Genomic DNA, 13192 nt, shown 5'->3' with positions numbered 1-13192 from the left:
AACCGTTGTTGAAGCCAACCTATTCAGGTTCCCCGAATGGCAACTCCTTGAGTTGATAGGGGCCGAATTGGAAGGAGATTCTCAGGTAGCGAAGGCTCAGCGTACGCGAAAAGTTGGAGTGAATCCGTTCGGCTCTCTTCGGCTCAAAAAACAGACAGCAGCCCTCATCTTGCCCCTCGGGCTCAGGACAAGGACTGTGCCACGGAGATGCCTACATCCCCACCACGGTCCCTCTCGAAGCACGACACAGCGGGTGAGAGCAGAAGTATAAGTGAACAGAGACCAGCAGAGGACCTAGCGTCAAGCAGCGCCGGGCCTGGCAAGGGAAGAGTGAGTACCTCGGTGCGCAGTGTTCCGCCTTGGATGCCGTCGTCGTGGATTGGACAGCACGGGAGAGATACCTATCTCGCATTGGCCTTGTCCTAGACTGCTCCGATGGAAGCACTACTGTGTCCATGCTAGTAGACAGGAGAGGACCAGCCAGTAAGCAGCGGCCTGTGCTCCTGCCGACCGACAGCCTCGCCCAACCTCAGGGTTACGTCAATGCCGAGGCTGCGAGGCCCGCCCGCCGTGTCAGGCTTATCGATAACGACAAGCCGCTCGGGCGGAAACCATTCGATAAGCAATTTCCAGGCGCCTTCTGGGGGCACGGCAACGAAGGCATTGGACACCTTGCTGGCAGCGCAATTGAACAGAGCGGACGGGCAGACAAGAAGAAAAGCTGCTGCTGTAGGAATCCTCGGTAGGCATCGTACCCGAACCCCAACCGCTAGGATTCAAACATTCTGACGCGACAAAGAGCCCGTCAATTCGCCCAACAGCTCGGGAATCCAGGGGCCTGCCGCCTGTAACTTCGGCGCGTGCCTTCGCCTCCAAACTTCGACCCTCCCCTCCCCAACCCGGGCGTCGCAACCACAGCCGCCGATCGGAGCTCCGAAGCATCCTCCAACGCTTCCCTTCCACGGCTTCGGAAGCACCGTCAGCAACGACCCGCCGATAGTTTTGCCCCGAGAATACTCGCACATCGGACCCCCCCCCCCCCCTGACTCTCGACCCTGCACTCCGGCCCGATCGGGACGCGAATCCGAGGCTCTATCCATCGCGTCCCCAGAACGACCCTGCTTCGATTGAGACCACCGTTCGGGATCTCCTCTTGGCTCTCCTTGCTCCCACAACGTTTTTCAAGATGGCGGCGAGGCCCGCGACGCCGGCGTCGCCCAAGAACCACAAGGTCAAGGCGCCCCAGCCTGGGCAGCCCATGTACGGTTGCGGTTCGTTCCGTCTCCCCATCTCTCGTCGGTTCCCCCGCCGGCGGCGGCCCCGACTGACCGTCTGCAGAACATCTCCAGAGGCTCTTCAACCAGGACCAGGCGACCACCAACACGTCGATCCAACACTACAAGGCCATTCTCCACACCATCTTTGCCAAGTCGCCCCTCATCGCCCAGACGGCCAAGATGGTCGACGGCCAGCCCGTCACCGAGCTCACCCCGACATACCTCTGCTTGCAATGCCCTTCGACGCTTACGGAGGACGACCGGACCAAGCATGGCGCTAAGAAGTCCCATCGGTTTTGTACGTTGCAAACGCATAAACAAAAAGAAACAGAGGCGAGGGCACGAGGCGGCACGGCAAGGAAGCTAACGTGGAGCAGACGTCGACTCGAGGTGCGGCACGCTGTACTGCCAGATGTGCGATGACATTGTCTACGACCCCACGTTTGAGGAGCTCCGGCTTAGGAAGCTCGGGACGGGTTCTTTTGCAAGTAAGTGCGGGAGCGGCCGGGGGGAGGGAAGGTTCCAAACCGCTGACGGCCCTGCGCAGGTCGGAAACGAAAGATCGAAGAGCTGTTCGAAACGACCGACCCGGTTCGGGAAAACCCGACGTTCCTCTCCGCCAACACGATGGCGGCGTCGTGCAAGGCGGGTGGGCTGCGCGGCATCTACAACGCCGGCGCCACGTGCTACCAGAACGTCGTGCTGCAGAGCTTCCTCCACAACCCCATCCTGCGCAACTTCTACCTCAGCGACGGGCACTCGAGCAGCAACTGCGACGTGCCGCACTGTCTAAGCTGCGCCATGGACGACATGTTCCAGGACTTTTACGCCGCCGAGGCCACCAACGGCTACACGGCCGCCAACATCCTGTCGGGCTTTTGGATCAGCGACAAGAAGGCCTTTGAGAACCTCGTCACCACCAAGGAGCAGGACGCGCACGAGTTTTTTCAGTTCCTCGCCGAGGAGCTGCACGAGCGCAACGGCGACGGCAAGCGGCCCGAGAGCGGCACCGACCACACGTGCACGTGCATCATCCACCAGACGTACTACGGCAAGCTTCTGAGCACCACCACGTGCCAGAACTGCAGCGCCGTCACGAACCAAAAGCAGAGCTTTCTGGACCTGAGCCTGCCGCTCGAGAACCTGTCGCAGAAGAAGGGCAAGAACCGCAACCCCCGCCCCAACGGCGTCCTGACGCTCCAGGAGTGCCTGGACGAGGAGTACATCAAGTCGGACAAGTGCGAGTACCGCTGCACCAACTGCAACTCGATGCAGCAGGCGCGCCGGCAGACGTCCATCTTGAAGCTGCCCAACGTGCTGTCGATCCAGCTGAAGGTGAGCTCGCGCCGGCCCACCCGCTTGCTTTCGAAGGGTTTTTTGTGGGTCATGTTCTAACCGCGCCCCCCCCCCCCCCCCCCCCATCAGCGCTTCGAATACAAGCAAGGCCGCAACGAGCGCGCGGTCAAGATCGACACGCCCGTGCAGTTCCCGCTCGAGCTCAACATGCTGCCCTATACCAACACGGCGCGCACCCGCGACGTCAGCGCAGAGTACGAGCTGGCCCGCTCGTGCACCTACGACCTGCTGTGCGTTGTCGTGCACGTGGGCGAGATCGATACGGGGCATTACGTCTCGTATTGTCGGGTTGGAGATCAGGTGAGGTTTCTTTTTTTTTTTTTTTTTTTTTTTTTTTTTTTGGGGGGGGGGGGGGTCTATTTGACCTGTGTGTCTGTTCTGATGCTAACCGAGGGAGCAGTGGTTTGTCTTTAACGATCACAAGGTGGAGGTGGCGCAGATCTCGGACGTGCTGAACTCCCGGCCATACCTCCTGTTTTACATTGTGAGGTCGCTTGCGTGAGCGAACGACAAAGGTTGGCAAGGAGCGGGAAGGGGGGAACGGAATGGAAGCAAGGAAGAAAGAACCGGGGAGGGAGGAGGGAGGGAGGACGGCGTGCTCTTGAAGAAGCGGGACGGAGTTTGGTGCCTGGCGTCTGGTGGTGGTCGTTTTGTTGTTGGTTTGTTCTTTTCAGTTTCACGTCCCATTGCCATAGACGTGGGTTCTGGATCGGAGTCGGTGCGTCATCGCCGGGAAAACGATGTCTGCCGCCTTGGTGTTTTCGGCGTGGAGAGGGAGAGAGAGAGAGAGGTTCTCCCTGCTCGAGCCGGGCTGGTCCTGGGGTATATATGTATATTTCTAGATATATACCTTATGTATCCCTCGGCGGAAACGGCCCCTTTGGGTTTCTCGCCCGCCGTGTCACGTAGTGGGTCATGTACGTCTGCACTACGCAGCACGCTACAAGGCCTGGGCTGCCCGTTCGAATGAAAGATGCCGTATCTGCCGATGGCTCCAACCCGCCGGCATTGCTGCATGGTCCGTCGTTTCTCTTTCTGCCTTGAATGGTGCTTCTTCGGAGCGGCGTATCGGTCATCCCCTGGCGGCCGTGGCGTAAGAATCTGCCTTTTCTTCCCCCGGCTTTCCTTTCTCCGGGCCCTCCGCAGCTATAATTGCCCCTTGCCCTCCCCCTTTCCCTGCTCCTCCTCCTCCTCCTGCCGCCACCCCCAGGCCCCGTCCTTGGACTCGAAATTCGCGTAGCTGTAAAACTCGTTGCTCAGACCCCTCGCGTGCTTGGGCTCGTAGTCGGTCGTGCGCAGGCCAAAGGATTTGTAGAGGCGGAGGGCCAGGGTGCGCATGCGCTCGCCTGTGCAGAGGATCAAGCGGGGGTGGGATGGCTGGTTCCCGCCGGCGGCGGCAGCGGTGGTGGCGGAGCGGGCGAGCCAGCGAACCGTGAGGGCAGCTGCGGAGGTGTGGTTAGTTATGTAGCTATGGCCTTGGGCTTGCGGCTTGAGAGGGGGGGGGGTTACTTTTCGTCTGGCAGTCTTCGCTCAGGTAGGGCGGATCGATGATGAAGCGGTCGCAGGTTCCTTTCAAGTGGTCTTGAGGGAGAGAGGTGGAGTTGTCAGCAGCTTGCACAAGCTCCTCTGAGAGCGGCAGGGGGGAGGGAATGGACATGTCCACCACCCACCTGGCAGCTTCAACGGCTGGGCAAAGTCGTAAAAGACAAACTCCGGGAAGATGCCGAAGCGGTTGTCATGCTCGAGCAGGACGAGCTTGGGCCTGGGCTGTTCCGGAGGAGCCTCGTTCTGCGGATGCCTGGGTCAGCCGTTGTCTCCCCCATCATCATCATCCTTCTTCTCATCATCGCTCCCATTGTGGTGGCGGGCGGTTCTCTACTCGAAAAGGGGCTGCAGGGCTACCTACCAAGATGTTCTTGATCGCCACAAACACGCTCGGCGCCGACACCACGGCCACCGTCATGTCCTCGGTCACGCCCTCGAGGAGCTCGGTCGCGAGAAGCCGGGCCGTCTCCTCGGAGTACTAGGCGAGCGTGTCACGCCATCAGCGACCCGTCCGAGCTCATTTTTTCTTTTGTTTTCTTTTCTTTCTTGTTGGATTTATCAAGGGGGCTGGAACCCCACGAGCCGGACCGCGTTGGTAGGCTCTCGGTGGTCCATGTTCCCCTGGTCATCCCATCTCTCCCTCTCCGCGATGAAGAGCCTCCTGATGGCATCTCTTGCCCGCCACGCCCAGCACGGCAGAAGCAGACGAGCAAACAAACAAATACACAACAAGGGACGTACCCAAAACTGACTCTCATTCCAATCCTCCGCAAAAAGGTCCATCGACAGCTTCTGGCCGCTGGTGCCCGCGGCATGCAAGATCTCGACCCGGGCCTGGAGCTTGGAGAATTCCTCCTCGCGGGACTGGCGCTCGGCGTAGAACTCCTGGAGGGCGGCAAGGGTGGAGGAGGAGAGCGTTCTATTTTTTTATTTTTATTTTTTTGGTGTGTTAGTCATTTCTTTTGTTTCTTTTTTCTTTTTTCTTTTTTTTTTTTGGAAAGTAATTTGAAGCACATGTTGAATCTGTCCTGAACATGATTTCGCAAGAGAGGTCTCATAGGGTTTAAGGAGGTGCAGCAGGGTTCCGTCTTACAGCTCCTCGTCGCTTTCATATCCCGTCATGTTGATATATCTAATATGGTGTGTACGTGGCTGGGGTGGTGGGTAGAGATTTGGAAATTAGGCAATGGAAAAGCGTGAGAGTGAAAATAGGCGAGTGAAGGGCATGGTTGTGTGGGCAGACAGGTGACGTTGAAGTTGGAAGAGGATTTACATGAGCCGAGCAAAATGTGGAGTGGATCAACCCCTCAAAGACTTGGACTTCGGGATGCATTTTTGTGACATAACATTTCCAGACGTCACCTCGGCACGCGCACACAGACGCAGAGCACCTCGCCTCACCTCACCGCACCATTCCCACTCCAGAGGGTTGCTTGCCCATGCTTTTTTTTGGACTTAACTCAAGGAAACAATGCTGTGGACCGCCGGTATATACACTGTTGCACCATCCATCCATCGCCCCGCACCTCTTTTACTGGTCGTCCAGCACGTGGAGGTACTTCTTCTCCTCGCGCATCTCCCTCTCCGTCGCCGGCGGCAGGTCGTAGAAGGTCGAGGAACGGTAGTGCTTCTGTTTGGGGGGTCAGCAAGCCGCTACCACGAAGAAAAAAAAAAAGAAAAAGAAAAAACGCACCAGGTAATGGTAGGTCCACTGGCTGATATCGGTGGGCTCGATGCCCAGGTCCTTGAAGGTCTTGGCCGACTTGTCGATGACCTGGTCGTGGAACTCGCGCTCGACCATGTCGGCCGACATGTAGTCCCACCAGATGACGCGGTTGACGAGGCCGGCGATGGGCTTGAGCAGCGCCTTGGGCAGGTTGATGTGCCGGCGCTTCTTGTAGATTTCGCGGTCGACCATCTCGGCGATCTCGGCTGTCGAGTAGTTCTTGGGGCCGTACAGCTCAAACGTCTGCGAGGCCGTGGTGTCGTCAAACGCCATCTTCTCGAGCGCCTCGCCGACCTCGACCACGTGCACCGGCCAGTACCGCTCCTGCATGTTGTTGGCGGTGAAGAGGTTGGTGACGCTGGCGAGCCGGAGCAGCAGGTTGTCCTCGAAGCCGAACAGGGGCGCGGGCCGGACGATGGTGGTCTCGGGGAAGATGTCCCTCACCACGCGTTCGGCGTAGCCCTGGGAGACGGGTGGTCAGGGAAGGAGGGGGTTCAGAGGCGGGGGTCGACGTACCTTGGTGGCGAAGAACTCGCTCGAGGACTCGGGGTTGGCGTTGTACGAGGAGACGTGGATGAAGCGGTCGACGTCGTACTTGGCGACGGCCTCGGCGATCCGCTCGGCGCCCTCGATGTGAACGTCGGCCAGAGAGAAGTTCCTGCGCGCCACCCCTCCGTCAGCTTCGGACCGTTCCCACGGATTCCCCGCGTTCCCTTGGCTCGGATCTCTCTCACTTGGTAGGGTAGTTCCGGCCGACTAGGTTGTAGACGATGTCGGAATGCCGGACGCTCTCCTCGATGGACTGCGTGTTGCGCAGGTCGTACTCCTGGAAGCCGTTGGTTCAGCAAGCTGGCTCCCCACGCCACCCTCGGTCCTCACGGGGGGGGGGGGGGGGGGAATCCTCACGATGAAGACGACGCGGCCCAGGTCACCGGTGAGCTTGAGGTGGCGCTTGGCCATCTCCTCGCGGTAGGGCACGATGACGGTGCATCCCTGCCTCGCTGCAGCCCGGAGGGGAACGGTTAGTCGGGGACATGGAAATATGCCTCGAGGGGTGGCCGCGGCGCACCTAGCCGGTTGACGATGTAGCGACCGAGCTGGCCGGTGGCGCCAAAGACGGTGGCCGTGTGACCGCCGAGCGAAGAGCTAGAGACGAGGAGGCGTCAGCGAGGGAACTTGGGGCCGGAGAGACGGGGACAAGAGAGAAACGGACCGGCCGCCGGTGACGCGGATGAGAGGCTTGCCGGTGCGGGTGATGTGGACGTCGGAGTGGAAGCCACGGCGCAGGGCCGTCTTTGCGATCTTGGGGGCCGCTGCCCGCACGGCGGTCGGCAGGGAGGCCATGACGGGCTGGTGGTGATTATGGAAGCCCAGTTACGGGGGGGGTGGGTTGACGGTCGTTGTCGGCGATGGTCCAACGGTGCGAGCTCGTTTCAATTCAGGACAGCGCCCGCAGCCCAGAGCTCCGGGCCCACCCAAGGTGGGGTCTCAGGAAAGCCGATTGCCCAATCAGAGGGCGCAAAATGGACAACGGGAGTCTGCTCTGCACGGACCACCGGGCGAGCCTTTGGAGGGGGATGGGAGGTACGTACCTTTGTCTCTCTGCTGCTTCCGTCTGGGCCTTGGCCAGGCTGCCTTGACGCCGCGTCAAGTGCAAGTGGGCTGCAACAGCTTGCCATACCATCATCGCCATTCCAACCACCAAACGCCGACTCCCCAACTCCCGAACTTCCGACTCTTCATCTCCCCCCCCCCCCCCCCCCTCTCCGACCTTTGCCAGATCTCAGGACGACCCGGGTAGTACTTTCATCACCGACAACACCGAGAGAATCGAATGCACCGAGACGAATCCACCTGACCGTTCCGCCCGCCGCCCTCCTTATCCTCCTCGTCCTCCGCTTCCTCCTCAACCCCCCCTGCCCCTCCCCACCCATCGAAATGAACGTCGACACCATATCCGACTTCCTCGCCGAGCAGCGGGAGCTGGTCCCGCCGGAGCTGGCCGAGCCCATCTACGAGTTCGAGGAGCTTTGGGAACGGAAGCTCTGGCACCAGCTCACCAACAAGCTGATCGACTTCTTCAACCACCCCGGCAGCGCCCCGGTCCGTTTGCCCTTCTACAAGACCTTCGTCTCCAAGTTTGCGGACAAGATCAACCAGCTCAAGCTCGTCGACCTCGCCCTCAAGGCGGCGACGCAATGTAAAGGTGCGCAGCCCCCGGTTCCCACGCCGCCTGGGCCGCGGCCCCCGTCTCTGACCTTCTTCGCAGACAACCAGGAGCGGCTCGCCTTCATGGAGGCGGTGGCCAAGAAGGTGGACCATGAAGATTCTCAGGACGCCCTCGTGTTCGCCACCATCGCCGTGGCCCGGGTCAAGCTGGACCTGGCCGATCTCGACGGCGCCCGGAAAGACCTGGACCGGGCCGAGCGGGTGCTCGACTCGTTCGACTCGGTCGAGACCATCGTGCACGCCGCCTTTTACGGCGCCAACGCCGACTACTACCAGGCCAAGGCCGACTTTGGCGCCTACTACCGCACCGCCCTGCTGTACCTGGCCTGCATCGACATCCAGTCCCTGTCTCCCGCCGAGCGCCGGAACCGCGCCTACGACCTGGCCATGGCCGCCCTCGTCAGCACGAGCATCTACAACTTTGGCGAGCTGCTGCTGCACCCGATCCTGGACGCCCTCGCCGAGCGCGACGAGGACAAGTGGCTGCGCGAGCTCCTGTTCGCCTTCAACCGCGGCGACCTGGACGCCTTTGACGTCCTGTCGGGCCACATCAAGTCGAACCCGCTGCTGTCGCACCACGCGCGCCAGCTGCGCGAAAAGATCTACCTGGCGGCCCTGACCGAGGCCGTGTTCCGCCGCCCGCCGCACGACCGGGCCATGACGTTCGCCGCCATCGCGGCCGAGACCAAGGTGCGGCCGGCCGAGATTGAGCACCTCATCATGCGCGCGCTGAGCCTCGGCCTGCTGCGCGGCACCATCGACCAGGTGGACGGCGTCGCGCACATCAACTGGGTCCAGCCCAAGGTGCTCGACATGAAGCAGATTGAGAACATGCGCCAGCGGCTGATCGAGTGGGATTCGAGCGTCAACCAGCTGGGCAACTGGATCGAGAACGTCGGGCAGGACCTATGGGCGTCGTAAAGAGGAGGAAAGGGGTTGTAGAAGACGAAGAAAGAAAGATGAAACATCACCGCCCCAGCTACCTAGGTACCTCGAGATGGGCTCGGCTCTCCCTCTGTCCGAGCCCGTCCATGCAATGGAACAAGACGGGTCACGCGAACCGCGCAAACCCGTCGAAGCTCTAGGCGTCGTCAACCTGTCGTCTACCTTGCACACAAACCAATCGGGGTATTATTTACGTATCTCGTTCGCCAAGCACGCTGCGCTGCCTTTTGATGCCAAACCACCGCTCTCAACGAAGTAGAAAGAAAAAGAAAAAAAAAAAACACATATCTACATTCGCTTTCTCTCTCCCCCACCCGGCTCCCTGCCAACCCTTACGTAGTCTTGACCTTGTCCTTGGCCTGCCCGCCAAACAAGACCAAGCTCCCGGCGACCCACGCCGGCCACCAGACGCACCAAACCACGACGGGCGTGTAGGTCCCGGACACCTGCCACCCCACGGCGGCCTCCCTCAGCACGGCCGCCAGCCCGCCGGTCCGGCGAGCGCGGCCGCGACGCCCACGGCCGTGACGGGGCTCGCGGCGTGCAGCAGGGCCACGTGCAGCGCCGCCAGCGCGGGGGACGCGCGGCCCCTGACGGGGCGGGTCAGGAAGGACAGCGGGGCGGCGAGGAGGCCGGCGATCATGGAGAGGGAGAAGTTGAGGGTGGCGAGGGTGGAGAGGGCGGCGCCGAGGAGGAGGAGGGAGAAGGACTTGACGAGGCGGAGCTGCTGGGGCGTGAGGGAGAAGAGGGTGCCGGCGGCGGAGGGGCGGGAGAGGAGGTGGGCGAGGAAGGGCGGGAGGCGGCGCTGAGGAGGGCGAAGAGGGCGAAGAGCGGGGCGAGGGCCTGTCATGTCGTGTCTTGCGTTAGCTCGGTGGGTGGGGGGGGGGGGGGGGTAAGAGGAAGAGAGAGAAGAAAAAAAAAAAAGGGCGTACGCTTTCTGGCGCGTGGTTGAACAGGTAGAGCGGGACGACCGAGACGGCGTGGATCAGCGCCACGGCGGCCAGCGGGCGGAACAGCTTCCTCTCGACGGTCGGCAGCGGATCCTCGTCGGCCGGCGGCGGCGGGGCCTTGTCGTCGTCGCCGGCGTCGCCGGGCTGGCCGCTCTTGACCCACAGGGCGATGGCCATGATGGTGAAGTTGGCGGCGACCAGCATGGCGCTCGGCAGGTAGGTGCCGATGCTGACGAAGCGCTCGCGCTGCATGAGCAGGTAAAAGAAGAAGCTCTGGTGGAGGTGCTCGAGCAGGTTGTTGAGGCTGCGGAAGGCGCCCTCGACGACGCGGCCCAGGGCCATCTCGTCCTGCCAGCCCTGGCCAAAGGGCCGCAGCGTGACGGCGTCGACGTGGTACGGGATGAAGGCGCTGTGGGGGCCGCTCGCCAGGCCCAGGCCCTGGCGCACCATGCCGCGCAGCATGGTGCGCAGCCGGTCGCCGTAGCGGTTGCTGTGGCGCCACATCTCCTGCAGGGCGACGCCGATGCCCATCTGGCCCTGGGCGATGTGCACGACCGAGTTGATCAGGTCCAGGTTGGGCAGCTGGCCGTTGACGCCGTCGTAGACGACGTGCAGGCTCTCGAAGCGGCCCTCCTGGGCGTAGTCGATGGCGAGGGCGCCCTGCAGCAGGCCCGACTTGAGCGGCAGGCCGGCCACGCGGGACGGGTCGTGCGCGTCGTGGTACGCGTCCACCCACGCCTGCGGGCCCGCGATGCTGTCGGGCGTGAGGAGGAGGATGATGTCCTTGGACCAGAGCGACCAGCGCTTGAAGTAGCGGAGCAGGGTCAGGGCGAGGGGCACGCCGTTGCGGTTGAGCTCGCGCCGCACGTTTTCCCAGGCGGCCACGAGCACGATGGCCTCGGTGGCGTCGCCGCGCGGGGCCTGCAGGATGGCGTACAGGTTCTCCCCGGCGTAGGCGCGGCCCGCGGCGTGGTAGGTGAAGTTTTGGCGGGCCGTCTTGAGCCCGAAGCCGCGCAGCAGGGGCTCGAGGCCGTCGTTGATCTGGGCGTTGGTCTTGCCGGCGAGGGCGGCCACCTCGTGCTTGTAGGCGCGGAACACGTTCTGGTCGCTGCCGCTGAAGTAGGTGTGGACCTGCCCGGGGAGCAGGGCGTTCTCGGAGATGTAGGTGCGGCGAGAGTACTGGTCGAGGGGGAGCAGGAAGAGCCAGGCGACGCCGACGAGGATGCAGAGGAAGGACAGGTACGGTGGGAGCTTGAGGATGCGCGGGTTGCGCCGTAGCTGGAGGGCGCTGGCTAGGGAAAGAGGTGAGCACGACGGAGGAGGGGCGAGGATTCGGGAAACGAGCTTACCCAGCAATCGTGCCATCTTGGCTGACCCGTCCTCGAAGTTGGTCGGGACCAGGTGTGTGTGTGTGTGCCTATGTATGTGTGCGTGCGCGTGTGTGTGTGTGTGCTGGAATCAGAATCAGGAGTTCCGTGACGTTGGTCGATGGAGTTGTAGGTAGCGACTTGTGTACTGTGCACTATAATCATGCGGGAAGGCTAAGCTGTTTTGGGCCGTAGCTCTAAGACAGGGGGGGGAGGGTGTGGGGATGACGTTGGTAGGGAGGAGGGTTAGGGTTGTGGGCAAAGTGAGGGAACAAGATCCCCCCATCCATACCTGAATTAAGTACGTACCTAGACCGTGCACAGCACACGCTCCTCAGGACGTTGGATGTTGGTGGAGGGTGGGAAGCTGTAGAATAGGTACACAAGCCAACCGCAGTCTTGTAGGAATCAGCCGAGGTCGATCCATTCAAAACCGTCTCCCAAGGTAAGGAAGATACCAAAACACCTAGCTAGCTAGCTAAGCCATTAATATGTTACGAGGTGCGCCCGCAAGGTTGCCATCCTCCTCGACCTACAAGGCAGACTTCCCCGGGCTCGCCGGCTCCTTGAGCTTCCACCTCTCCTCCTCCTCCTCCTCCTTGCTCTCCACCGCCACCGCTTTGCCCTCCTTCTGCAGCTTGGCCACAATCTGCATCACCCCGTGAGCCGCCGCCGGGTGCAAGTTCTCGGGCACGTCCTTGTACATGACCCTCACCACCTCCATGACCGTCATGCCCTCCTCGCGGGTCCCCTCGCTCAGCGTCTGCACCACCTGGTCCTCGCGCATCTGGCGGTGGCGTAGGTACTCGGCGATCTTGCCCGGCCCGTCCTCCACCACGGCGCCGTGGCCGGGATACGCTTTTCCCGCGCCCTTGCCGCGATACAGCCCCCGCATCCGTTCCAGGCTCCCCAGGTACTCGGACAGGTCCTCAAAGACGCTCGTCCCGTGGCCCAGCACGTTGTCCCCCGTGAACAGCGCGCCCTCCTCCTCCCACACGAACACGGTGTGGTCCGTCGTGTGCCCCGGCGTGTGCGCCGCCGTGAGGCTCGCCCCGGGCACGTTGAAGCGCTGCCCGTCGGCGATGTCCATCGTCTTCCACCCGGCCTCGCCCGCCTCCTCCCCGTCCGCGTCCGCCCTCCGGCGCTTGAACACGGCCGTCCCGGGCCACTCGCGCAGGACGTCGGCCACGCCGCCGACGTGGTCGCGGTGCCAGTGCGTCAGGAGCACGCCGGCCAGGGCCGTCCCGGGGCCCTCCTCGGCGAGCACGCGCCGCAGGTTCGCCAGCCACGACGGCTTGCCCTCGCCCGTATCGATGAGCCAGCGCCACGGGCCCGTGCCGACGAGGTACGTGTTGGTGCCCTGCAGGGTGAACTTGCCCGGGTTGCCGGCGAGGATGCGGATGCAGCCCGGGGCGAGGCGCGTGACCTCGGGGAGCGCGGGGAGCTGCGGGGGCGCTGAGGACATGGTTCTGGATGAGGGCGGCGGGGGGTTGCGAGGAAACGTCAAGGGAGGGAGAGGTTGTCGCCGCGGGACCGCGCGTCTGGCGGATGTCAAGAGCCCTCGCTGGTGGATGATGGGGTAGCGAAGACCGAGCGGCATGCGTTTGATGATGCGTTGTCGGCGGCGGTCGGGCGATGTCAGCGGTGCGACGTGAAGTGGGTCGCGGCTGACATGCAGGTGAGCGGCGGGATGCCTCGTCAAAAAAAAAAAAAAAAAAACCCACAAAAAAACCCACAAAAATGGGGAAATACGGTCACCAGGAGGTCCGAGTTGGATGCACGCGTTCCGGAATGGGG

General features: G+C 62.2%; 6 protein-coding genes across 6 annotated transcripts; 2 read left to right on the top strand and 4 right to left on the bottom strand.

The window, feature by feature from the left end:
- Positions 1–1186: 1186 nt before the first annotated feature.
- VTJ83DRAFT_2964 (uncharacterized protein) lies at positions 1187–3135 on the top strand (the record flags this gene model as incomplete). The annotated part of the gene is made up of 6 exons (XM_071009292.1): positions 1187–1271; positions 1339–1575; positions 1655–1765; positions 1825–2612; positions 2703–2933; positions 3034–3135. 6 exons carry the CDS (start codon positions 1187–1189, stop codon positions 3133–3135), a joined length of 1554 nt encoding a protein of 517 aa, XP_070866845.1.
- A 644-nt stretch (positions 3136–3779) lies between these two features.
- On the bottom strand, positions 3780–5300 carry VTJ83DRAFT_2963 (uncharacterized protein; the record flags this gene model as incomplete). The annotated part of the gene is made up of 6 exons (XM_071009291.1): positions 3780–4075; positions 4143–4214; positions 4304–4421; positions 4540–4656; positions 4920–5097; positions 5272–5300. The coding sequence occupies 6 exons, from the start codon at positions 5298–5300 to the stop codon at positions 3780–3782; spliced, it is 810 nt and encodes a 269-aa protein (XP_070866844.1).
- A 409-nt stretch (positions 5301–5709) lies between these two features.
- On the bottom strand, positions 5710–7248 carry VTJ83DRAFT_2962 (uncharacterized protein; the record flags this gene model as incomplete). The annotated part of the gene is made up of 7 exons (XM_071009290.1): positions 5710–5808; positions 5872–6366; positions 6421–6562; positions 6639–6730; positions 6811–6905; positions 6974–7050; positions 7118–7248. 7 exons carry the CDS (start codon positions 7246–7248, stop codon positions 5710–5712), a joined length of 1131 nt encoding a protein of 376 aa, XP_070866843.1.
- Positions 7249–7842: 594 nt separating this feature from the next.
- VTJ83DRAFT_2961 (uncharacterized protein) lies at positions 7843–9054 on the top strand (the record flags this gene model as incomplete). Its single annotated transcript, XM_071009289.1, has 2 exons — positions 7843–8110; positions 8174–9054. 2 exons carry the CDS (start codon positions 7843–7845, stop codon positions 9052–9054), a joined length of 1149 nt encoding a protein of 382 aa, XP_070866842.1.
- Positions 9055–9717: 663 nt separating this feature from the next.
- VTJ83DRAFT_2960 (uncharacterized protein) lies at positions 9718–11393 on the bottom strand (the record flags this gene model as incomplete). Its single annotated transcript, XM_071009288.1, has 3 exons — positions 9718–9921; positions 10011–11320; positions 11378–11393. The coding sequence occupies 3 exons, from the start codon at positions 11391–11393 to the stop codon at positions 9718–9720; spliced, it is 1530 nt and encodes a 509-aa protein (XP_070866841.1).
- A 534-nt stretch (positions 11394–11927) lies between these two features.
- VTJ83DRAFT_2959 (uncharacterized protein) lies at positions 11928–12995 on the bottom strand (the record flags this gene model as incomplete). Its single annotated transcript, XM_071009286.1, has 1 exon — positions 11928–12995. The coding sequence occupies one exon, from the start codon at positions 12993–12995 to the stop codon at positions 11928–11930; it is 1068 nt and encodes a 355-aa protein (XP_070866840.1).
- Between the last annotated feature and the right edge of the window lie 197 nt (positions 12996–13192).

This window comes from Remersonia thermophila, chromosome 3, assembly GCF_042764415.1.
Source record: "Remersonia thermophila strain ATCC 22073 chromosome 3, whole genome shotgun sequence".
NCBI lineage: Eukaryota > Fungi > Ascomycota > Sordariomycetes > Sordariales > Chaetomiaceae > Remersonia > Remersonia thermophila.
The sequence above is the reverse complement of the archived record's forward strand: the minus strand, read 5'-3'. Positions and strand labels throughout refer to the sequence as shown.